General features: G+C 37.8%; 2 protein-coding genes across 5 annotated transcripts in view; both read left to right on the forward strand.

Moving 5' to 3' along the window:
• Positions 1–17,672, forward strand: part of CCDC57 (coiled-coil domain containing 57) — a 67,224-nt gene extending 49,552 nt beyond the window's left edge. For 3 of the 4 annotated variants that reach the window (XM_087955919.1, XM_026667352.2, XM_087955917.1), the window contains exons 14-17: positions 1,654–1,882; positions 2,384–2,520; positions 5,859–6,075; positions 17,286–17,672. In XM_087955919.1, coding sequence (XP_087812045.1) covers positions 1,654–1,882; positions 2,384–2,520; positions 5,859–6,075; positions 17,286–17,485 — 783 coding nt within the window. In that variant the 3' untranslated portion in view covers positions 17,486–17,672. Of the gene's footprint in view, positions 1–1,653; positions 1,883–2,383; positions 2,521–5,858; positions 6,076–17,221 lie in introns of all 4 variants that reach the window. The other variant, XM_087955918.1, reaches the window with a different exon arrangement.
• A 4,056-nt stretch (positions 17,673–21,728) lies between these two features.
• The window catches only part of FASN (fatty acid synthase), a 55,348-nt gene continuing 52,570 nt past the window's right edge, over positions 21,729–24,506 (forward strand). Inside the window, exon 1 of the mRNA XM_087955916.1 lies at positions 21,729–21,966. The gene's annotated coding sequence lies outside the window, so the exon portion shown is untranslated. The remainder of the gene's footprint in view (positions 21,967–24,506) is intronic.

Here is a 24,506-nt window from a genome sequence, read left to right on the forward strand (position 1 = left end):
CCCACCAGTGGGCCGTGGCCTATCAGTTGGCGACCACTGTTCTACAGTATTGCATCCAGTGAATAGAAATTGCCAATCAAGGGATGAGAGATCGTTGTTTATAAGATCATAGTTGCCTTTTTTGAAATTATAATTGGGGATTCTGTTGTTGTGATGATTTTTGTGTGGATGTATGTTGAGACAAAAGTCAATCATGTTGTGGTCACTGTTGGAAAAGGGTTCTTTAATTTGTATTCCGTAAATTGAATTCAAACTATTGCAGAAGATGAGATTGAGACAGTTGTTAAGTCTAGTGTTGTTGGTTACTAGTTGTTCCAGTCCCAGATTTGTTACTGCATTGTAGAAGGTTGCATGTGTGGGTTCAGTTGTACTTTCATTAAGGGTCCAGTTAATATGAGGTAGATTGAAGTCACCAAGAAAGATAAAAGCGTGTGGGCAGGATGCTGCCCATGTTAGTAGTGTATTTAGCTTGTTTGCATGTTCAATATCATAATCAGGGGCTCTGTAACATAGTAAGAACCGAAATGTGATATTTAAGGACAGTTCACAGACGATGGTCTCAGGAATAGCAAGCTCCTGGGTAACTTGGATGTTTTTTAGATGTAGGGACTTTTTATAGAAGATAGCAACACCACCTCCTCTACGGATTTCACGATCTGATTGGTAAACATGATAGTCTATTACTGTGGTAATGGAGTCAGGGAGAGATGCATTGAGCCATGTTTCACAGACAAATATAATGTCAAATTTAGCCGTATTTAGTAAGAGGAGAAATTCAGGTATTTTATTTACAAGGCTTCTTGCATTGAGTAGCTTGCATTTAAGGCCAGTTGTGGTTGGAATAGAGGTAGTTAGGGGTGTGCGTGCCTAGTTTTCAGTGATGTTGGATTGGATGGGGTAGGGTTGGATGCGGAGTTGTGGGTTGTGTGACTTTCTTTTGATGCAATCAGCTCGGTAGTCAATGTATAGATCCTTTTCTCCATTGTCTAGGCGGTTTTTGAGTTCTGCGCAGAGTTCACAGGAGCGGATTCTTTGAAGTATAGATAAGTCTGGTCTTGAGCGAAGTTTTTTGTGGTTGGGATTGGTTTTTGCAATGGCGTTTATTGTATGAATGAATATGCGTTTGCTGTACTCATTTTTGCATGCAACTCTACAAAATCTTGGGGCCACCGAGCCGTCATTGTATTTGCACCTTGGGCCATCTCTGGTTATTTCAATGATACCTTCAGGAGAGATGTTTGTTGTATTTGAGTTGCTTATGATATCGTGAACTTTGGTGATGTCGTCTGATTCATTGGTGTCTTGCTCTGAGCCCCAAATGGATTTCATAAGTTTGCTCAGAAAACAATAGTGGGCTTCTAGGGTCTAGTGTTTTGTTTAGAAGCATGCCCATCTGCTGCCAATAAAGACAAAAACTAAGCAGAATTTTTAGAAGACATCTGGAACAGACAGGGTCCAGTTCAGGTGGCAAATAATTTTTCAGTTAAATTATGTTGTGTAATTGATGATTTGGAATCCAACCCTTCTTAGCAACTGTTTTTCAAAAGCACCCAGAAAACTTCCAGCAGGCTCGCAAAATATAGAATATGTTACCAGCATCAAAAGGTAAGGGATTCCTATTCTAGAACAATCTTCATCTCATTTTGCTTCTAGAATCCATTGGTAAAATGGCTCCAGGAGGATTCTGTTCATCCCAAGCAACAGTTCCTTAATATGGGTGCAGGTGACAGACCTCATCAACATTTTAGAAACCATGGAAAAGTTATTCAAGGCAGACTGAAAGAAGCTGCAAAAAAGATCTGCTATCTGAGCAAAGAGAAACAGCAGCTGCTAGAGATGGTAAATAGACTAAGAACAGAACTTGGAGAAGGTTCAAAGAAAGGTAAGCTCATTGGAGAGAAGAATCTCAATTTTTTCTCTTGAGATTGAAAAAACTAATGGAGTGAAGTACTGCATGAAGGCTTGTTGCCAAGGTTAAGAGGTCCTGGTCAGAGCTTGAGAATGAAATGCTGCTGAATAAGAGCTCTCAACATTGAACATGATGGTATGAAACATGAACAGACTCAGTATTTGTTTCTTATTCTTGGCTATGAAAACCTTGATTACTGCTCTAAGAGGTCAAGGTAGCAACTACTTGTTACATAATAGCAAAAAGCTCTTTTATATACTTCTCATGTATATAAGAAGATTCTTGAAATAAATACTTTTTTGTTTTGGTTCCTGGAGATGAAGAACAATGAAAAATGATATTATTGTATAACTAACCTGAGGTCAAAATAAATGCCTTGTAAGAGAATTTAATTTTAAAGCTAAAGTACTGGGACTCATCTTTCAATTTCTGTATAGCATAAAAAGTTCATTCTTTGTTTTGTCATCTCTGTAGGATTTCAGGATTGCAACGATTCAAAAAACGCTCAAAATGACACATTCTCTGGTGCCCTTTATCCCAAAGAACTTGTACAAGAAAGAAAGCAGCATTTTCTAGCTTTAGAACATTTGCAATGCCATCTTACAACACAGGTAATATATTCTCTTTCAGACAATATGTCAGAATCCCATCCTTGTATCAAGGACAAGAAGGTTGCTGTTGGAATCCTAGATCCTTTCTTGTTGATTGCAGTGATATATAAAAACTGCAAAAGCCAGGCTCTGAAGAGTATTGTTAAATATCTCTGATTTTGCTATGCCCAGTTATCCAGATTCCATCCCTATTCCATGGAGAACATAGTTGAGGTACAATTCACCATTTCTTTGAAGATTGTAGCAATGTGTCTTTTTTGTGTTTCCATAAGATTGACTTATGATGGCATAATCTTGTTAGAAGAGACTTGGGTATATTTAATCAACATTATTGTTAATTTTAGAGTAAAAGTTGGCCGTATTTTTTTATGTACATCTATACCAGGGGTGGGATTCTACCAGTTCGCACCTATTCGCTAGAACCGGTTGTTAACATTCTAAGCAGTTCGGAAAACCAGTTGTTAGAACAAACTACTGGCCTAATCCTGTAAGGAAGGCAGGAAGGAAACATTCTGGTGTTGCTTACAGAAACTACATCTCCGTTAACCCTTATTACATTCTTGGCAGGACTAGACTTCCTGTCTCAGGAACTTCTCTGGAATTTTTTTCTCCTCCTTTGCTGGTACTTTGCTTGTGTGGAGTGACCATTCAAAGTTACAATGGCACTGAAAAAAGTGACATGACCATTTTTCACACTTATGACTGTTGCAGCATCCCCACAGTCATGAGAGGCCAGGCGAGGAGATGTGTGCCTCGATGTGAGTGATATTGAGTTGGCCACGCCCAGCCAGTAGTAACATGACCACCAAGCCACGTCCACCACCTGAGCCACACCCACAGAACCGGTTGTTAAAAAATTTGAATCCCACCCCTGATCTATACCAAAGAAAGTAGGAAACCATCCTTTTTCTTTTCTTTTTTCCTTTTTTCACACTTTTACCTTGACTTTTGTCTCATTTTCCCTTTTTTCTGTTTTTTTTGTTTTGTTTTCTTGTTTGTTTACTTTTATTCATGGTTTTGAAATTTAATACAATCATGTTAAAAGAAAAAGGAAAATATCCTAAGCAGCAGCAGTTGTCCTGAAATAGGAGAAATCCTTTAAAAATATATGGTGTTTTATAGTCTTAAATTACATCCAATGGAACATAAATATTTTCTTTGAAATAAATTTGTTTCGGTAAGAATTTTTCCTTTATTTCAAGTGTTTATATATGCAATTGCATATAGCTAAATTAACATTAAATTGCATTAAAGCTTTTATTAATTCATTGAATCGTTATCTTAATTTCAGTTCAATCTTCTGATTCATTTTTCATGCCCTTACCAATTAGAACTGACAGCAAATAATTTCCTAACCATGTGATATTTTCCCCCCACAACAGTTGTCACTTATAACAAAATTAATATCAGTTACATGGGAAGTGCAACATGAGTCCTGACTAGATATGGACTCTGATTTGTATACACAACTCCTACCCAGTACAAAATGAGCCAATTTAGAAAAGTATTTAATTATCTAGGCAGAACAAAGGTGGCAAACTGGCCTATTCCTGATTCAGATTTTTCTACAGAGATATCTTTAGTTCAGAAGCACAGTACATTTGATATTGACATGTATCAAAGAGAGAAAAACAGTTTTTTAAAGTTGTAATAATATATTTTAATTGAGAGAAGAGGGATAAGGGAGGATTGTATTCAGGGATTAACAGATCTGCCTTAAACAGAATGACTCTTGTGATTTATTACCTATATTGCAGTGATTGGACAAATTTGAGACCAGAAAGACATATATGTACATATTCATTGTCATCAAAATACACCTCATTGCCAACAGATTCTCATTTTTAGAGGCTCCATATGTGATGGTGCTCCCTTTTTTTCTTCTTTTTCTTTTTTCTTTTGCAGTCAATTAATTTTTTTAATTCATCCTCACTTCCATTCTAATTCACTAGCTCACTCCAGACTTCCAGAGTCATTTGATTGTCCCTGGATTAGTTGGTTTATCAGATTTTCCCCCCTTTTCTTTTGCTGTTTCAAAGGTTTCATGACGTGTTATTTCCAACATTTAATTTTGTCTGAAGAAAAAAATAACATTACAGCTGCAGTGAAAAGACCACATAATTTGAAAATAACAGCACTGATTTTTACAAAATGTGTTCTATTCCATTTCCTTAAATTTTTACTTAAAATTTTATTCCATTTTTTGTTGTTTAAAATAGTATATTGGCATTTTTCCATAATAATGGTTAACACATCTCTGGTTTTCCTGATTCATACTCCACAATCAAAACCAATTCAGAATTTATCTTGAAGCCAACATTGAATATTTTCAAAACTGAATATCTATATGATGACCCGGGGTGTGGCACAAAGGTAATACAGTCAAATAAGTAGGAGACCCTTTGTTAGCTCCAACTTTGCCCCCAATGTCCTGGTTACCTTCTGGTCTGGATAAAAACTCTCCCAGGAACAGCCTTTGGCTGCAGAGATTCAAGTCCAAAACTTTGTCAACAAAAACTTTATAAGCCCAAGGCAAGATGAGGTCATTAATCCGGCAGGGCAAGAGAAGGAATTCCAGACGTGAAGGAATGGCAGTAAATCAACCCAGTTGGGAGGATGCCAGGAACGCAGATAATCAAAGTCAACACAAGATAAACTCATGTTTGTTTCCAGAAGATGCCATTCTTAGCTTTCATCTCTTTTAAACTCTCTTCCTGGGTGTGCCTAATGAAGGGAATCAGGGCCCTTTCTTCCTCCGTAAGCCATGCAACCCATGTTGCTCTCTTCTCTGTTCCTCCCTGCGTGTCCTAGGATGAAGAGGGGGTGGGCCTGGGTCTTCCTCTGAACTCCCTCTCCCTTGTTCTACCTCTCCCTTGCTCTGCCCAGCCAGACTTTGCCCTTTCCCAGTTTCCTCACAGCCAACGGAGCCACACTCCCGCTCCCTGTAAGCTGTTCGTCTTCCTCCTCAGATTCAGACTTTGACAGGAGCATGACAATCTCGCTGTGAACCAGAACACAACGTTCTTGAAAAGCCCAAATATTTACCATTTATTTACATAAACGTGCTACAAATTACCATCCACAACTACCCCTCATGGAAATTAGAAAGATATATGACCCTCCATTCATATACCTCAACACCTCAACTTCTGCAGTCTGAAATCTTCATCTCTACTTCTGGAGTATAAAAATTATTTAACCTATGTTTGTACATAAATTGTAATGGTACAGTTGCTTGTGTGGAAACCATAATGGGCCATTTAAACCTACCACTGCTTTGTGCCATTTTCCATCTATTTCCACATGACATTGATCTCGGACATTGGTCATTTTTACAGATTGGATCAGACTCATGTACAAGAAACTACACTGCAGATCCCTCAGTATCTAAAGCCCCTGTGCTTCAGCAACCTCAACAAATCAGAAGAGAAAGTCCAAGACTATCCCAACAAAGTCTATTATCATCTAGTGCGCCTAGTTCCTTGGAGGAAATTTGGCAAATGTTAGAGATGGGATCAAGTCCTTCAGTTCTCAGCCCCCAAAACATTGATCAAGGTATGTATAATGTATAAAGCCATGGTTATTTAATTTCAGTAATATCATTCAAATATAGCACAATGGTTTCTTGAACCATTGAAGATTTGTTGTAAGATTAAATTTTATAAGATTCAATAATAGATTATTTGTTTACTTATTAGATTAGATTTTCTTATGGAACTCAAGTTGGTATACATAATGCTCTATTCTCCAGGTTCCCCCCAAAATAACCCTGTGAGATTTGCAAACAAGGTGATTTATAGTGTACACATTAAAGTTGCAGCCCCCTACCACCCCAATACTACTAAAGGAAACCCTCAGAACCTACTAATAACTGAAAAGATTATGAGGGAAATGGAAACTGATCTGTTAAATAATTTTAAGTAGGACCTTACTAGTAATTTTGGAATAACAGTAACAGAGTTTGAAGAGACCTTGGAGGTCATCTAGTTCACCCCCCTGCTCTTACATGAGACCTATACTATTTCTGATAAATGGCTATCCAGTCTCTTCTTAAAATCCTTCAGCAATGGGGCACCCACAACTTCCGAAGGCAATTTGTTCCACTGGTTAATTGTTCTCACTTCCTTAGTTCTAGATTGCTTCTGTCCTTGGTTAGTTTCCATTCATTACTTCTTGTCCTGCCCACAGGTGCTTTGGTAAATAAGTTGCCCCCCCTCTTCCTTGTGGCAGTCCTTCAAATACTGGAAGACTGCAATCATGTCACCCTGCTCCTTTTCACTAGACTAGGTAAACCTAACTCCTGCAGTCATTTTTTGTATGTTTTAGCTTCTAGGCCACCCTATGACTATCATTAAGTGTTGTATCTTATGATTCTTGACTCTTGAATCTTTTCTTTTATGTACACTGAGAGCATGTGCACCAAGACAAATTCCTTGTGTATCCAGTCACACTTGGCTAATCAAGAATTCTCTTCTCTTCTCTTCTCTTCTCTTCTCTTCTCTTCTCTTCTCTTCTCTTCTCTTCTCTTCTCTTCTCTTCCATTCCATTCCATTCCATTCCATTCCATTCCATTCTAATAATTTTTGTTGCTCTTCTCTGAACTCTTTCCAAAGTCTCAACATCTTTTTTGTATTGGGTTGACCAAAACCGAATGCAGTATTTTAAGTGTGGTCTTACCAAAGCTTTATAGAACGGTACTGGTATGATTTGATGGAATGATTTGACAATTTTTCTGTCCCCCAACCCCCTTGGAAAATCAAGTTGTCATGAATGCATATATATTCCACAACACACAGAAACACACCAATATATATACTACATGTGTAGAAAATACTGCTCAACCTGTTTTAATTCTTTTTAACCAGGTTTGTTATTTTAACATTTAATATTTAATAGCTTATTTTCTTCTTTTATCCCATTTAAAATCATTTCTTATTTCCCCAGTTGACCAATGTTTTCTTTTTTGCCCATATGAACCAACTAATCATTTATCTCTCCAGTATTAGACTTAAAACTCTTCCTCACTCTGTCTCTTTGTCTCTTTTTTTACTGATTACTCTATAGTCATTAATGCATATTACATGAATTTATCAGATTTCTACAAATTGGACAATTTCTCTGAAGATGATTCTCTATAATAACTGCAAGACTATGATTTGTTAGTTACTACTGCAGAGGTTTTTGGAATTTTTTTGAAATAGAAAATATATCATGAAATTACAGATTAACATTGTGTTCCCATTTAACAGTAGTTACATAATACTTACGTGTGCTGACAGCCATGTGGTAACAAGGGGAGGGTAATAGGGAGCTGCAGGGATGCTACGTAGAGATTCATCCATTGCATCAAAGTTTTTGTGAACTGAGCATAGAAGAGATACCACAGGTCAAGAACCTTTTGATAAAACAAAGACTGTTTGCACATGTAAATGTTACAGCAACTTTCCTAACGTTTCATGTCCTCAACTGGTGAAACTCGTCTCTTTTGCAATTTTACAAAAACACTAATTCCTAATCTTGGATACATCTATCTAAAATAAAATACTGGCTTTAATACTGCAAATGTCCACAATTTCATGCCATAGAACAATGTTTTGGGCTATCTACAGATGGATTTTGAGAAGATTTATGTTGAAGCTTGGTATTCATCTGTCTCGTACACCTAATATGGAAGGGCTTGGCATTAAGTAATCTGCTTTGGGAATAGTGTTTACCCTCTTATCTTGCTTTCTGCTCTTGCATAAAGGCAGTGTAGAATGTAGCAAAATGAATAGAAGAGGCAGCCTAAAATGACATGTTACATGTTCATCAAATTTGTAACTCCAGTTGGCTGGAGTTTCCGGGTAAATTGCAATTGTGGTTGTGGGATGAAGCAGGAAGGAGTTCTCCCAGTCTTCCAGAGGGAGCTTCCTCCCTGTCTCATACTCATGGCTTGTTAACCAGACTATTTTTGAATATTTTTGAAAAAAGTCTAATGCCTTTTCAAGATAGCACTAAAGCTGTGTTCAAAAATATTCTATGTGAAAGTTCACAAATTCAGAACATTGTAAGAAACATTGGAGAATTCTCTCCCACCTTACCCAATATCTTTCTATTGCATTTATGACCTGTCACTTAGCCAAAATTTGATTTTTTTTCAAAAACATTGAAAAGAAGATCATAGCAATGACAAATAATAAGGGTGATAATGAATCATTCAGGAAAATGTCTCTACTCATTTTGACAAGCCTATTGTCAGGATTCAGGAGTTACCCCAATTAAATCATGAGTCTCGAGCCAAACTTCCAAAACTTCAAAAGGATTTATTGGGAGTTAACATGTCCGGCACTGCCTGGGTGTAGCCGACTCTGAGACACATAATTCATTGTCACCCTGGTTTTCCCCCACCGCCAAGGGTCATCAATCATGTTCTCCAGTTAGATATTTGCGTGGCAGAAACTTCAGTCACCTAGTTATTATCTTTGAAAACTATGGAATGCACTTCCAATTTCCAAGCTGCCCCACTGCTCTTTAAAATCCCTTTGCCCCTCCCTTTCTGTTGGCAACTCTAAAAAGACCATAGAAATATTTTATGATTTGACATCTATACTTTTCATTTCCAACCACCAGTTCTGTTTTCCACTACATTATTTTTTCTATAAACATTGCAATGTTTTTATTGATGATCTCTGTAGTAATGTAGCAAAACCCTTTTTATGATCAATCCAGACAATATGTAAATTGTTGTTTTGCCTTTTGCAATTCTCCAAAACCATTTTATCAATCAGAAGTTGATATTTTGTACTTCTGCTTTTTTTTCTTTCTTTCTGTTCTACTGGGAGGATGTTATTTTCTTCTAAACAATCTTGGATATGGTTCACTATAATGCTTATGAGTAATTTAAACATTGTAGACTAATATGTTATTGGCCTGTAGTTTCCTCGTGTCCCTTTGGCTGGGTCATTTTAAATCAGATATGTTTTGCCAGTTATTAACCAGTTGCTGATGTCTTTTATGCAAATTTTCATTAAATCATTCAGCTATAATTGGATGTAAGCTACTCAGATATTTAAACCAAAAGCTATAAAACTGATAATTTCCAGATGTTCAATTTTTAATCCATTTCACTTAATTTATAAACAATTATTATTAGTTCTTCAATTTGATTTTTACTAAACTCGTCTTCAAATTCTTATACTTATCCAACATTTTTATTATAGTCTTTTTGAGTTTCCAATAGATCTTTCCAAAACTGGATTGTTTTCTTTTTTGTTTGTTTTCCATTTTCATAGTTTCTATTGCCATTTATACTTTGTAGAAACTCCTCTGGTCTGATTGAAATACTGATTTTGCTTAAATTAGATTATTCAGGCCTCATGGCATTCAATTTTCCTAGCTATTGCTGTTATTTTTTTCCTTAATGATTTCCAAAGCTTCTTCAATTTTTCTGGTGCTAAGCCAATATTTTTTAATTAAGCTCAACTTGATCCTTACATTCTTCAGTGTTTGTTCTTTCATGTTCATTTAAGAACATGATTGCATCTGATCTTAATTTCTTTTTCTTGGTCTCCAATATAATCTTCCAGTATGGAATTAAATATAATTTTCATTTGGGTTTTCTAATTCTAACCCAATACCCAGTTTTGTAATCACTACTGCTGTAATCACTACTTTTGTAATCACTACTACAGGCAAGTGAGTCAGTGTTTGATAAATGTTGCTTTAATTCGTGCTAATGCCTTATTTGCATGCTTCAGGATAGGTGACAGATATTTTGGAGACACCCGATTCAATGCTGCCAGTCTTTGTCTTTCTACTACCGTGTTTCTCATATAATAAGGCCGGGTCTTATTTTTTTTTTGAGCCCCCCAAAAATGGCTAGGCTGTCTTTTTGGGGGTGACTTAATCCCCCCCCCCCCTTGCATCTTTGGGCGGGCGGGCAGCGATGGCTTGGATGTTGACCTCGGCATTGGTGGGGCACTTCGTATCGGGGTCAACACAGGCAGCACCATATCCGGGTGTGCAACAAAAGTACTTTCTCATGGCAAGCCCCCCCCCACCATTCCCCACCATTTCGCATGTTTTAATATAGGCCTTAATTTGGGGGGAGGGGCTTAATTTCATTTCATGCCTATAAAACATGCTGGGACTTCCTATTGGGGGAGGCCGTATTGTTGGAGAAACAGGGTAGTAATTCTTCATATGCCATTTTATTTTTTCATTCTTCTTCTCAGGAAGTCAGTTCATAGGTTGTTTCAGTGCTTGCCTCTCCTGGTTCTGTTATTATTACTTCTTCTAAGTTACCATTTCTGTAGTCCAGCTATTTTCAGCTATTTTCTCTATATTTCCAATTGTTTTCTGAGTTTCGTCTACTATTCTACTATTGCTTTGGGATCTTCTATTTTCACAATTTTTCTGTCCCTCCCACCCCACCCAGTTCTGCATCCCTCAATATTTTATTTCTAGTAATGAATCTCCTTTGATCTGCTAATTTTTGTTCAGTGACATTTGAGTCTGGATAAATGCTTTTCCACAGTTCAAACATTCATTTTATGTAGCCTTGTTTTGTTGGCTCCGATTTATAATAGCAGGGCAAAATGTCCCTAACCCCAACACAGTAAAGTTTTGTCTGTGGTTGTTGTTCTTTAGTAATCCTATAGAGTTAGGCCAGGTTGCCCAGCCATAGTTTCTGAGTCTCATTACTCACTGGTCAACAGATACCCTGGTACTCTGAGCCACAGTGGTGCAGTGGTTAGAGTGCAGTAGTGCAGGCTACTTCTGCTGACTGCCGGCTGCCTGCAATTTGGCAATTCAAATCTCACCAGGCTCAAGGTTGACTCAGCCTTCCATCCTTCCAAAGTGGGTAAAATGAGGATGCAAATTTTGGGGGGCAATATGCTGATTCTGTAAACCGCTTAGAGAGGGCTGTAAAGCACTGTGAAGTGGTATAAAAGTCTAAGTGCTATTGCTATCTGGTGTAAACCTTGTTGACCTGGGTGATGACTGATCCAGTATAGAATTCGTTTTCTGTTTCTCACCATATTAAGTAAATTGATGGATATACTTAATCTGGCTTTTCCATTAAGACCTCTCTGGCATGCATGACCCTTCTGGTTTTATAAGATAGCTCTCAATCTCTTCAGAACATCACAAGAAAATATTAAAATAAGAAAACAAATACAGTGATAGGCAAAAATGAAGATCAAAGATGGGAAGAGTGACAAAAAATGGTGACAAAAAGAGTGACAAAAACTAAAAGAAACAAGCCAACATAGTCCAAAGGGGGCTTCAATCAACCTTGTTAAGAGTCTAAGTGAAAAGAGTCCGTGTTAGTGGTTAGATAGTTCAAAATTCTTCATAATTAAAGGTTGGATACTTCTGAAAAATTGGTAGATTGAATTGTTTGAATCAATCAATATTGCAGTGGTCCTGCTTTATGCTCCAATCAGAGATTTTATGATGACTTCCAATACCTGCTGATACAATACACAGACATACATACAAAAGGAAGCAATGCTAACTGTAGGGTTCTAAAATGCTTAAAGTTGGAAGTAAAAGAACAACTAGAATAGGGAGGCAATTTGGCCTTGGTATACAAAAAAGATACTGCATGTGCAATCAGAGATAATTCCTACTAGAAATAAACATGGGAAAATCTAAAGAGACTAGAGAGTAGCTCTCTAAAATGCTAAAAGAAAAGTGTTTTAGGTACAGGAAATGGAAGGACAAGCGTATCACAGAAGAATATAGACACTGAAGAACCGTGTTAGAAATATTAAAGCTCAAAATGAGTTGTGACTTGCAAGAGATATCAAAAACAAAGAAAAAAGGATTGATTTACACTAGAGACAAATGGGAAAGTAAATAAAACATAACTCCATTGTGAGGAGGAGATAGATTTAAGCTAGACATTTGTTCACTGAACCCATTGTGAAACCGGTAAAAGCCTACCACTGCATAATTGTGTACATAATGTGCCCTGGAAAATTTGCACCATCATTGCTATAAATTAAATTAGATGCTTCTAAGACTGACTTGCCTTGTTAGAATATAGCTTTATGTTAACACTTAAGCTACTTAGGTGTAAAACATAATTAAACAGATAACATCAATATAAAGACCAAATGAAACAATCATAACTGAATTACTATAAATGTGCAAGGGTTTTATTTTGAGAGTTCCAAGCCTTAGGGAATTATTAAAAAGATACAAAAGGATTGAAAAATAGGTGACAGTCATAATTGCAATACATGTTTTGCTGCAATATTTAAACCTGGATGTTGAAAACTGATCCACTTTTATAATTGTTCATTATTATTGGCTCAGTTTTATTGAGTCATATGTAATCTTGTCTATGGGTCAAAATTTCATCACTTTTCCCCCCTATCATGTGGGTAAAGGACCAGACAATGAGAGGGCTGGGTAGAATATTAACCAGTAGAGATGTGTATTCCTTTTGGACTCTATGCGTGCAGTTTTGTTCTCTATTATGTAAGATGCTCATCTTCCAAGAAAGTACAAATATTAACTTATTCTGATGTGATTTTTGTACTTAACAGTTCCTGTCAGTAAAATCAGCACAAGTAAATATAAGAGAGAGTTATCTGGATGATAGGAACAGAAGTAGCAGAATGGATTGTAACAATTCATCATTTATATTCTGTGGTTCAGGGAAATGCAGTGTGATCAAAGTTAATTTTATTGCCAGAGATCATGAATGGACACAGTTGGAGCTGGTGCTAAATGTCAGATGAGCTCTCAATACATATGGCCTGCTCAGAGTCCATTTTATTTAATTGTGATCATTTGTAAGCAAGGTAAAAACACGGAAGCAGGATAACAGCTGTATTAAAGTTAAGATTTTAAAAAATGGAGAAAAGAAACAACCGAATAAAATATATAAAACCATATAATAATACAAAACATAAAGACAGAATAGAAATAAATTAATGACATGAAATGAAAATATTATAAAATAGAAAAGAATTATGTGATGGTGTCATCACTCCAGGATTAAGACATTTTATGCCTTCTGATGAAAATCGCTGCTGATGCACATAGAACAACGTTATTGGTGATGGTAGCATTCCAGTCTGTGATTAGGAAACAAAATGTCTCTCACTTATAACAGATCTGGCTTTTCGTTAGGAGGCAGCAAAAGCATGTCTGCATATAAATTGCTATACAAAAAGCAGTGGAAAAATACATGAAAAAGGGTTTCCAGAAGGGGATCATCTTCTACTGCATTTCCCATTTGTACTGAGAGAATAAGCGATTGAAATGAGCCAAAGCAAAGATTCTGTTATGCCAGGCAAAGAAACTTGAATAGTTTACAAATATAAATCAAATTTGAACCCGCTGCTGAGAGTTGGCTGTAGCACAAAACCCATCTGCTATGCAACATCAAAGATTTTTCACAGATTTCATCTTTTTTTAAAAAATTGGCCTAAGAACAACAAAGAATAGATAGAAAGGCCACAATAACATAGCTGAGATTTTTGCTTCCATCTTGATGAAAAGCCATCAAGGAAAATTAATGGGCCAGTGAGCTATTGGAAAACAGGAGTGTAAGCCAGTAAGAAATCAGAAAATGCAGGTTCTCAGCTCCCATAAACCCATACCAGTTCTGTACAGATTAAATTTTCCATATAAAAGAATGCTCATAAAAATAGATTGAATGATATCTAAGGACTTTGAATTATTGTATATGCATATCTGTACTATATAATACTGGGATACAAGTAGTTGTTGACTTAGGACTACAATTGAGCCCCAAATTTCTGTTGCTAAGTATTATTATTGTTAAGTGAGCTTTGCTGCATTTTATGACCTTTCTTGCGACAATTGTTAAGTGAATTACTTGTTAAGTGAATCTAACTCTCCCCACCCCCCAAGCCTCCCCAATTGACCTGGCTTGCCGGAAGTCATTTGGAAAGGTTATAAAAATGGTTCTCAACATGACCCTGGGACAGCCAGTTGCTAAGTGCCCAGATTTTGATCACGTGACTATGGGAATGTTATAGCTGTCATGACAGTGGAAACTGGTCATGAGTCAATTTTTAATGCCAATTTTTAATGCCATTTTTTTGTAACTTCAAACAGTCATTGAACAAATGGTTGTAAGTCGAGAGCTACCTACCTGTACGACTTAGCTCTAGATATATACAGCTTTTGACATTCAAACATCTATTGACAAACATCCAGTTATGTATCTTGCATTCAGCTTTCCTTAATGCTTTGCCTTTTTTCCATGATAGACTAGAATCCCAAATCAAATCAAGACAGAAAATAGCAATATAAAACCTACACAGTGTCCATATAGTGTCCAAGAGGACTGCTGAGGTCAGTGCTAAAGTGAAGGCCTATGAAATGTCACTGTTATAATGGATGATAAATAGGAAGTTGGCACAAACTCTTATAAAAAGAATCTCCTGAACTGTAGGACTGGACATTAGGCTCAAATTGATATGAAGATCAGTGTCATAGATCTGTTGTAGGAGAACCCTTCTGGCATTTTCAAACTTAATGAGTTTAGGTTGTACATTGCAATTTATTTTTCTTTTATCTTCCTTGCTTTATAATAGCAGTTCATGTTAACTTTTGTCTTCTGGTTTAAAGGTTTTAATAAAAATTAATAAAAACTAATAAAAATCCTTAATCAAAAATTTTCTTGCACCCTTTTCTTGCACCTTTTTCTTTTTCTTTTATGCACTTTTTCTTCCTTCCTTTCTATTTGTGTTATCTTTTATCTTCTGGTTTAAAAGTTGTAATAAAAATATATATTAAAAGAAATCTGAGGAACAGTAAGAAAACCATACTGTCTACAGGGATATAATGTCCCTTCAAATGAAACTCTGAAAATCGTATAATGAAACTATACTGAGATCTGCACTCCAAGATAAAGAGGTGTGGTACAACATTTCAAGGCATTTAGTATACAGGTAGTTCTCAACTTATAACCACAATGATGCCCAAAATTTCTGTTGCTAAGCAAGACACTTGTTAAGTGATTTTTGCCCCATTTTACAACTTTTCTTGTTAAGTGAGTGTTAAGTGTTAAATGAGTCACTGAAGTTGTTAAGTTAATAACACGATTGTTGAGTGAATCTGGCTTCCCTGTTGACTTTGCTTGTCAGAAGGTCACAAAAGTTTATCATATGACCCTGGGACACTGCAGGCATCATAAATGTGAATCAGTTGTCAAGCCTCTGAATTTTAATCATATAACAATGGAGAGGCTGTCATGATCATAAATGTGAAAAACTGTCAGAAGTCACTTTTTTCAGTGTTGTAACTTCAAATGGTCACTAAAAGAATGGTTGTAAATCGAGGACTACCTATATATAAAACCATTTAGCCGGAGTCCCATTAATTTCCTATTTATGGATTTGGCTAGCTCACAGTTACAACCTTGCAACATCCCACAGTCAAAGGATCGTTATTTGTGACCATCACTGCTGGCTTTTGAGAAGAAAAGTGAGTGGGGAAGCTGGCAGGAGATTATAAATGGTAATCACATGATATCACGCTTAATAACATCAGTAGATTTGCTTAATGAAGGCAATTGAAAGGAGTAGAACTGCCATTGCTAAGCCATGCGGTCAGATGATGTCTAGCTTTACAACCATGTTGCTTAACAACTACAGTTTGGTTCCAATTGTCATTGTTAATTGTGGATATCTATAATCTTTCTTCTAAATACAAAAAGGCCAGTGCCTTTCTCATTCCTGTCTGAGAAAATTACATGATGACTACAATGTCATCAAAACGCCAGAATCACTCATTCTACTACGAGGGGAGGCTGGTAAGCAGGGATCATAAGTGCCTGAACTATTTGATTTATATAGAAGTTAAAAAGCAAGAGGGCTAATATGTAACCTTCCTTTAACCCCTGTAAGTTGGAACAACTTCAGAAAGATGGATGTATAAGGTAACTGGGTGACTTTGGGCCACTTTCTCAACCCAACCTATTTTATAGGGTTGTTATTATGGACAAAATAGAAGGCGGAAGTATTAGGAACACCCACAACCTTAAGTTATAATTAAAAAAGAGAAAATATAACAACATTGAACTCTCAGAGAGGAGTTAAAGACACTGGATATGTAGAAGCAGCTTTTTGCCAATGGTGTATTGCCTTAATCTTTCCAGTTTCTCTATCCCTTGGAATAAATTCAGAAGCTTACTTTTGCAACTAAGGTTGCAAAACAGGGAATGGTGGGCAGTGGTGGGGAGTGGGGGAGAAGCAGTATATTTTTCAGCCAAATGGTGAAGGACAAGACCATAGTTTAGAGCTGACATTGCCCTCTAAAATCAGCCTGCTCCTTAGAAATAGCATTGCTTTGAGCACAATCCAGTTTGAATATAGAAACCTGGCATATGGTCTACTTATCGCATTGAGTAAACTAATAGACTTGTAATTTATTGTGTCTAGTCTATGTATTTTTATTGAATGGAATTATAACTTAGTTCCAGTCATATGAAAATAGTTTGAAATATTAATAATGAGTAAATGAAGCAGGCATATTTTCCTTTACTAGTTCTGTGAGAATGAAAGGAGGTGGGGGAAGACAGAGAGATAATACAGTACATTGTCTCCATCTAAAGTTTATGTCCATACATGTTCTAATTTGACTTAATCTAAAGCCAGCCTTAATGCCACCAGCTGTCTTCAAAACTGTCAATGACAAATGGGAGTGAAAAGATGCTCTTTTCTCATTTTAGGTCTCTATTACTTGTATTGGCATTGTGTGAAAATGCTATTTCCTTTATCTTTTCTGATTTGTAGAAAAATGCCAGATTATCAATGAACCAAAAAGACTTGAAGAGTCTCCAAGAAAAATACAAGTAGATCCATTGGCTGTCAAGGGGACAAAGTTTGATGTCCAGTCAAGATTAAAACCAAAGAAATCACCTTACATTCAATCAAAAAAAAAACCAAAATCTCAACGAATAACTAAAATTCGCAATTACAATATAAAGGACTGAGATTTCACTGAACTATCAAATTTTCTTTGTAAGGCATGCTGAGATTCTTTGCTTTTTATTACAGTATAAAATAATTTAAATATTTGTCTGTCAGCTGCATTGATATTGCTAATCTCGTATTATTGCATATTGAAAATGCTCATTTTTCTTTTTCTCCATTGAATAAAATGTAAAAGTCTACTCAAAATACTGTATTTACTTTAACCATGGTTGCTCATAACCATAATTGCTAAGGTTCACTTGACAGCACCCATCTACATAATGGTGAAGGACAATTGCTTCTCTATCATTATACAATAGTTGTGAACATGGACTCTTCCCAGTAATTGATTTCACATATTTTCAGCCATCTGCACTTAGTAGCTCTCCTGATTTGGCCAGTACATCCAAAAATACGTTATATGTTAAAATATGTTGTCATAGGAGAATACATATATTACTGGTAACTACTGAGTTTGTACATCATCGCATTCCACAGATTAATTGCATATATTGTTTTCTGTCATAAGCCACATGGCTTTTGAGTGGCATGCCAAGGGCTGCACTTCAAAAGAAACTAAAACCTAACTTTTATTGAAACATCATAAACATTAATAAAACACAGTTTGTATTATTGTTTCCATGTATTCAATAGCCATGCTTTCACTTTAAAAATTATAAGGATTCTGAGGATTATGTTTTAAAGCGTGTGAAGCTGTTGGAAACTCTGAAGCCTCAGATGCAAGTTTCTCGACCTAGGGTAGTGTTTCCTCTTGTTCTCAGGCCTCCTTTCCACTTAAAATTTATACATTTGCTATTACTTCTCACAATTGTGATTGTTTGATGGGATTTTAATGTTGTAATATTTTTCAACATAGCCTGGCACAAAACCCCTCTGTGAGGAAGATGGGTCATTTAATATGTGATTGATAATTTATTATTATAAAATAAAAATTGAAGAGCTGAGAGAGTCTTGGGGGACCTTTCGAGATCCTAGGATCACACTTTAAAAAACATTGGCCAAGTGCATTAATAGAAGTGTCAATCATACCAACTGGAAAATCCAGAAAGGATACTCGAGTCCAACAGCATCAGAGATATAATCACGGATCCAACAGTCTTGCAATAAATACTAATTAATAACAATTAAAATAATAAAAACTATTAACTATAAAAAAGATATGATTAACCATTCAAAGTGCCTATATGCTGTCCAGCTCAAGAATGCCATCACAGTAGGACTAATAAATAGGAAAATAGAAATAAAATGGTTTAAATAAATAGAATCACTGGGGGAAAGGGAAGTGAAACAAGACAGAACAAGGTTCTTATTTTAATATATTTTAATAGTAATACATTCAATTAGCAATAATGCATTATAAAAGGAAATGATGGATTCCTTGAAATTGCAATGTTATATGATTTTAGAGAAAAATGTACAAACTCATGTTTTAAAAAACTACTGTAGAGAATTCATAGAAACAGAAGTGAGTCTTTATAACAGTATAATGCATAGCACGCCAGATAGCATGATGTCCATGCTGGTTGGGAATGGTGGTGTTGGAATAAATATTCTTCTGGGTTCAGTTCCAAGTGGGGAAAAAGACACTGGAAACATGGAGGCTATTTGGAAAGATGGTTTTAATGGTGGACAGCAGGACCACATGGCTTGAAGATGACCACATGCTCCAAGGTGAAGAAAAAGAGAGAAAAAGGGCTGGCCAAGATGCTGAGAGACCCTTATATACCCTCTGTTGGGCCCTTCCTTAGTGTTTCCTGTTCTTATGCAAGAAATGTATCCCATAGGCTGTCAGACTCCCAGGGGCGGGGGTCTTAGCTAACTTTGTAGGTTTTCCTGAGTTCCAGGCTTGGTTGAGCCTTGCTGGATGATGATACGCTGAAAGGGCTCTTGGGCGATTGCTATACCTTTACCTGGAGATCTTTGTTATGTAAAGTATTCTGGCCCAGACCTTAATGGCCCACCCATTAACAAAGGTGGGGGGCTGAGTTTCTGCCTGAGTTTCTACTTTACTCTTTTTAGGAAAAATATTCTGCCTTTTTAATAATTCCCAGGATATTTCAATTTTCTAGGAGAGGGGTGGGTGCTAACTTCCTACAGTGGGAATTATATTTCAATACGCCAGAAGGCCACCAGACTGAGAAACTCTTGAGATATAGGCAAAAATCTTTAAAAAGATTCATAAATAGGGATTTGAACTGTGCTTTCCCAGCTTACTATACTCCACTTATGTTCAAAATAGTGTCCAATAAGTAACATTGTCTTTCAAAAAGTGACTCAGATTCCACCTGTCAAGTTCAGACTGCATTTTTTCTGCTCTCTACTACTGTCTCTGGGTAAAATTCATTCACAAAGAGTTCTGTGGCACTTTAAAGACTGCTACATTTAATTATAGTTTAAGGTTTTTTAGGGAGCACTTCTAGTCTGTGTTGCTTTTATAAAGAGTGGGGAGTATTACATTTGGGCCAAGCAGACATAAATCTATGAATAAGTTAGGAACTCACAAATATATTGAAAAGAGATGGAGAAAGCCACACTTAAAAAGATAACCAGAATACAGGCAGCCATCAAGATAGTACAAGCTCTTAATCCTAGTCAGAGGATCCTACATTCTGCAGTGAAGCAAATCTAGAAAGACAAAAGATGTAAGAATAGTTGGGCACTATTTAATGAAATGTAACTGTTTCTTGGGCCTATATTCTTCCAATGCAGCAAAAATAAAATCCCTGGAGTCGGAGTGAAGTAATTTGGAGTCCACTTAAAAGACTGAACGGTAGTAACCCGGGAAGCTCGTATTCTTCTGAGGTGAATGACCTGAAATAAGCCACAATTCACAAGCTCTTCTTGCATCACCAACAGCTTCATTTCCTAAACAGACCCGTCCCCCTAAATACAGTCACCATATCACCCTATCTCCTAGCAACACCCACACAGCCTCTGGAATTGGTGGAAGCACAACCACGCCTACATCTCTCGGCTTTCTGATTGGGCACTCCTATCAATGACCCAGGGCCCCCGAAAGAAATGTGTTCTTTTGTGTATTTCATTTTGGCCGGGTTTAAGAAAAAGAACTCGGTCAGAGGGTATCAAGACGAGCAGTGCGACTGGCGTTGATCTCCTAGGACACCAGCCGCTTCCTCAGGGAAGAGCGCCTGTGGCCAATTAGACTCGTCTGGCAAAGTGCTGGGCCGAAAGTCGAAGAGATTTTTTTTTTCCTTTGCCGGCTGGGACTGGCTGGGAAAAGGAATTAATTATGCTCCTCTCCCAGGCTTCACTAGACTATGTATACACGCAGCTATTCCTAAAGCAAGTCTACATCTCCCAGCCGCCCATCTTTCCCTTGAGGCTGGGGAAAATGAATTCAAGTGCATCCTGTATCACATTTCTCACACGAGCAGGCCAGGCGCCTACGAGTTACGGAAGGAAGCCTCCTAGACAGCAAGCGGGCTTCCCTCCTCCATCACCACCATTGCAGCCGCCGGCACCAGGTGGCTCTCGAGAAAGCATCACGCAATCTCCTCGAAGTGGGCCAGGAGGAAAAAGGCGCGAGTCTTTTTTTTTGGGGGGGGGGGGTGGTGGTGGTTCGGCTAGCGAAGTCCGTGGGTTCACTCCACCGAGAGACGGTGATCGTAGCCTTATTCACCATTTCCGCGCTAGAGTGGTAAAAGTTTCGTGGAGCGGGGAGGTACATGTGAAGTAAATGCGGTCTAAGTAAAAGACTCTTTAAGAGAATGGCGAACATTCTGGCATAGTGATTAGCGCTTAAAGACACACACACGCCCCCTTTCAACATCCACAAAACTCTCCTAGTGACTTCACGGCCAGCCCGTTTTTTGTTTTTTGTTTGCCTTCCCTGCCCCTCAGATCGAGGGAAGGAAGCAGATCACCTTGCGCTCCGAGAGAAAAGACGGATATCTAACCAAAATCCATCCATAACTATTGTGGGTCCCAAAGAATCGCCTCCTCTTGTCTTGTCCAACGTCGTGGTGTCTTCCTCCCCTCCCCCAGCCTTCGCCGACATTTTGTAGGGCCAGGGTTTGCAGAGGCCTCGGATGGTGCCTAGGGTATGGACGACGACGACGCGTGTTCTTTGCTTCCCTTCCTCCCCATCGGTGATCGCGAGAAGATCCCGTAAGCCAGGGCCTGGCATTGCCCCAGGATCTGCTCCGGGAGGCCCAGCGCCGGCTCTCATTGGACTGAAGCGAAAAAGCAAACTGTCAGCCCATGTGGCGTGGCCACCGGAGGTGGTGGCTGTTTAAATAGGCGCCGGGAGCTAGAGGGAGACAGTGAGAAAGAAACGGAGAGCGCAGAGTGCGCCAAAGCAAAGCACTGGGAACGAAAGAGGCAAATTAGCCGAGAGACCTGCGTGCCTACTAGCAGTCGGATAAGCGCGCCTCCTCCGCCAACCAGCTTTCAGCAGCTGCCGCATCGCTTGTCTCAGCACCGACCTGCCGCCTGGCCGACCTCAGGGACACCTGAGCAGGTAACCGGCTTAGCGCTGCTTGGAAAGAGGCATCCAAAACTTGGATGGGGTTTTCTGGCGTGAATTAAAAGAAACGGCGGGAAGCTAAAATGGAGCCTGTGGCTGGAACGGCGTTCACGGGGGGGACGGGGACGCGGGGCCCGATTTATCCTTGGGAGGGGAGTATTCCACCAATTGGGCCGAGGAGAGAGGATGGAGGCATTTGTAGAAGGGCTTCAAATCCGTTCCCTCCGTCGCCGAGGAGAGGCCCTTTTCTTTCCAGACCAACCATCTTCCTCGCTCCTGCGTGGGGAGGGGAAACCGGTATTGGAGAGGCACCACATCGCTAATGTGTTCCATTTTCCCAGCCTCTTTATGCAAAGTGGATTGTGTAAGCCTCCGGAATGGCTGAAACGCATCTCTTTTGAATGGAAGTTGTGCTGATTTGGGGCGACATCAATTTTTCAGGTGCCTCCTGAGACGCGGCGAAAGATTGTGTGTGCGACGCGTCGAGGCCTTGAAGGCGCAGGAAAGTCTGTAATTATACTGTGAGCTGGCCTTATAAAATGCCTTTGAGAACAAAGACCGTTGAACTTAAAAACGATGCCAGTTTGGGTTGGCTCTTTTCTTTTTTTCTTTCTTTCTTTAGGCGGTGGAGTGGGAAACGAGGCTGTAGTTTGACCGTGTCCTTTTGGGAATCTCATCTTCCCTGTTGCCTTCAATAGAATGACAAGGATAAATTCTGGGATAGATTGTCATTTTGTAGTAAACCAATAGGTTAAAATTAAGAGGTGGTTTCTGAGATTGTTGGAAAAGGGGGAGGGGTGTTTCATGAGGGGAGAATAAGCCCTTCTGCATTGGAAGTGCTCTGCATCCAGCCATTTTGGTATCAAGCAGGGAAAGCAAGATAAGCTGACGTACCAATATTTATTTCTAAAGACCTTGTCCCAGAGGGAAATCTCTGGCTCTTATCATTTACATACAATAGTATGCAGAAAGAGCTAAGTCCTGAAATGCAAAAACTTGATGTTGTGAATATTCTGTGATTTTTCTATGAGGAAATTTGGAGATCCGATAATCTTCTTTGTTGCTCACAATCTAATTTGCCTCTTCTCTGGAAGATAATAACAAATGTGATAGTTCTGTTTGATACAGAAGGAAATCTTTTTACTACTGGACAAAATATGTAACTTATTACAATATATCTAGTATCTTCCAACTCTTCACCATCCTTGCTCCATTGATTTTGAAAGTCTACAATTGTGTTAATGATGCAAACATGATTTGACATTCAAAATTGTAACTACGGTACATAGTTTTATTAACACATTTTAATAAAGCTGGTGAAATACAGTTCTCACACTTTCAAGTAATAAATGCATGCAACACTGAAACATTTAGGCATATATTTTATTTTAAACAGGGTAATGGATGGCACATTCTTATTTATTAATACTTTTCTTGACCTGTAAATACATTAAGCTTTTAAGTATTTATTGACTTATTAAAAGTTTTAAAAATGATTCTGAAGTGAATGACATTTAAAAACAGCATAAAACTGTTATTTAGAATAATCTGAAAGCAATTTTAAAGCAGCCTTTTCCAATATTGAATCTTTTATATCTTCTGGACATTAACACTCCAAATTTGAAGACGAGTCCAACTTTTTGATATGTTAACTGATGGAAACCATAGCTCCATCAGTATTTAAGGTAGAGGTCTCCAAACTTGTGAACTTTAAGACTTGTGGACTTCAATTCCCAGAATTCCTCAGCCAGCATAGCTGGAGAATTCTGGGATTTGAAGTCCACAAGTCTTAAAGTTCACAAGTTTGGGGACCCCTGATCTAAGGGCTGCAGATTGGGGAAAGCTGCTTTTAAAGCTACAGGAAGTAAGAATAAAATTGTGATAGTATGGTAAGTTCCTTTTTTCCATTAAAGCCAGTGGAAACAAAAAACTTTAATTTCCTAGTCTACAAACCATTCATTCAGTGATGGCCCTAAATTAAAATACAGTTTTAACTTCAGCAGTACTAATCTGTTTGCAACAGTAGGTATTTGTTTTAAAATGGCTTTGTTTAATTGTTTGCATTTTATTTATCCTTAGTTGAAATCCATGCCACACATTATTAGTTCAGTGGTATAGAACATGAGTTGCTTCTAATTAGATATAGACTGCATAGTAATAGGCCAGCTCTGGGTTAGTAAACTTAGAAACAAGTCTTACTCAATTCAGTAAGTTTATCCATAAGAAATTTGCTTAGGGTTACATAGGCTCTACTTGTACCACAAGTAACCAGGAAGAGAAGTAATTTACATTCAGTGAGTTCTCAGTAAACAAATTGAGGAACTAGAGCAAGTTGCATATCATAATAGCACTTCAGTTTTCTGGAAATACAAGTTTATTAATGGAAATACTGGATACATATAATAAAAATGATGTAATAGATTGGTATATAAAATCTGGGTTGAACGATCTTTTAAATTTTTGAAGTAGGCATGCTTGCAAGAGTTTTGAAATATATCAATGCAAACTGTCATGGCCAGCTTCAAAACAGACTT

This window comes from Notechis scutatus, chromosome 2 (genome assembly GCF_049901735.1).
Source record: "Notechis scutatus isolate UNSWTSFEM ecotype Mainland chromosome 2, rNotScu1.2, whole genome shotgun sequence".
Taxonomy (NCBI): Eukaryota; Metazoa; Chordata; class Lepidosauria; order Squamata; family Elapidae; genus Notechis; species Notechis scutatus.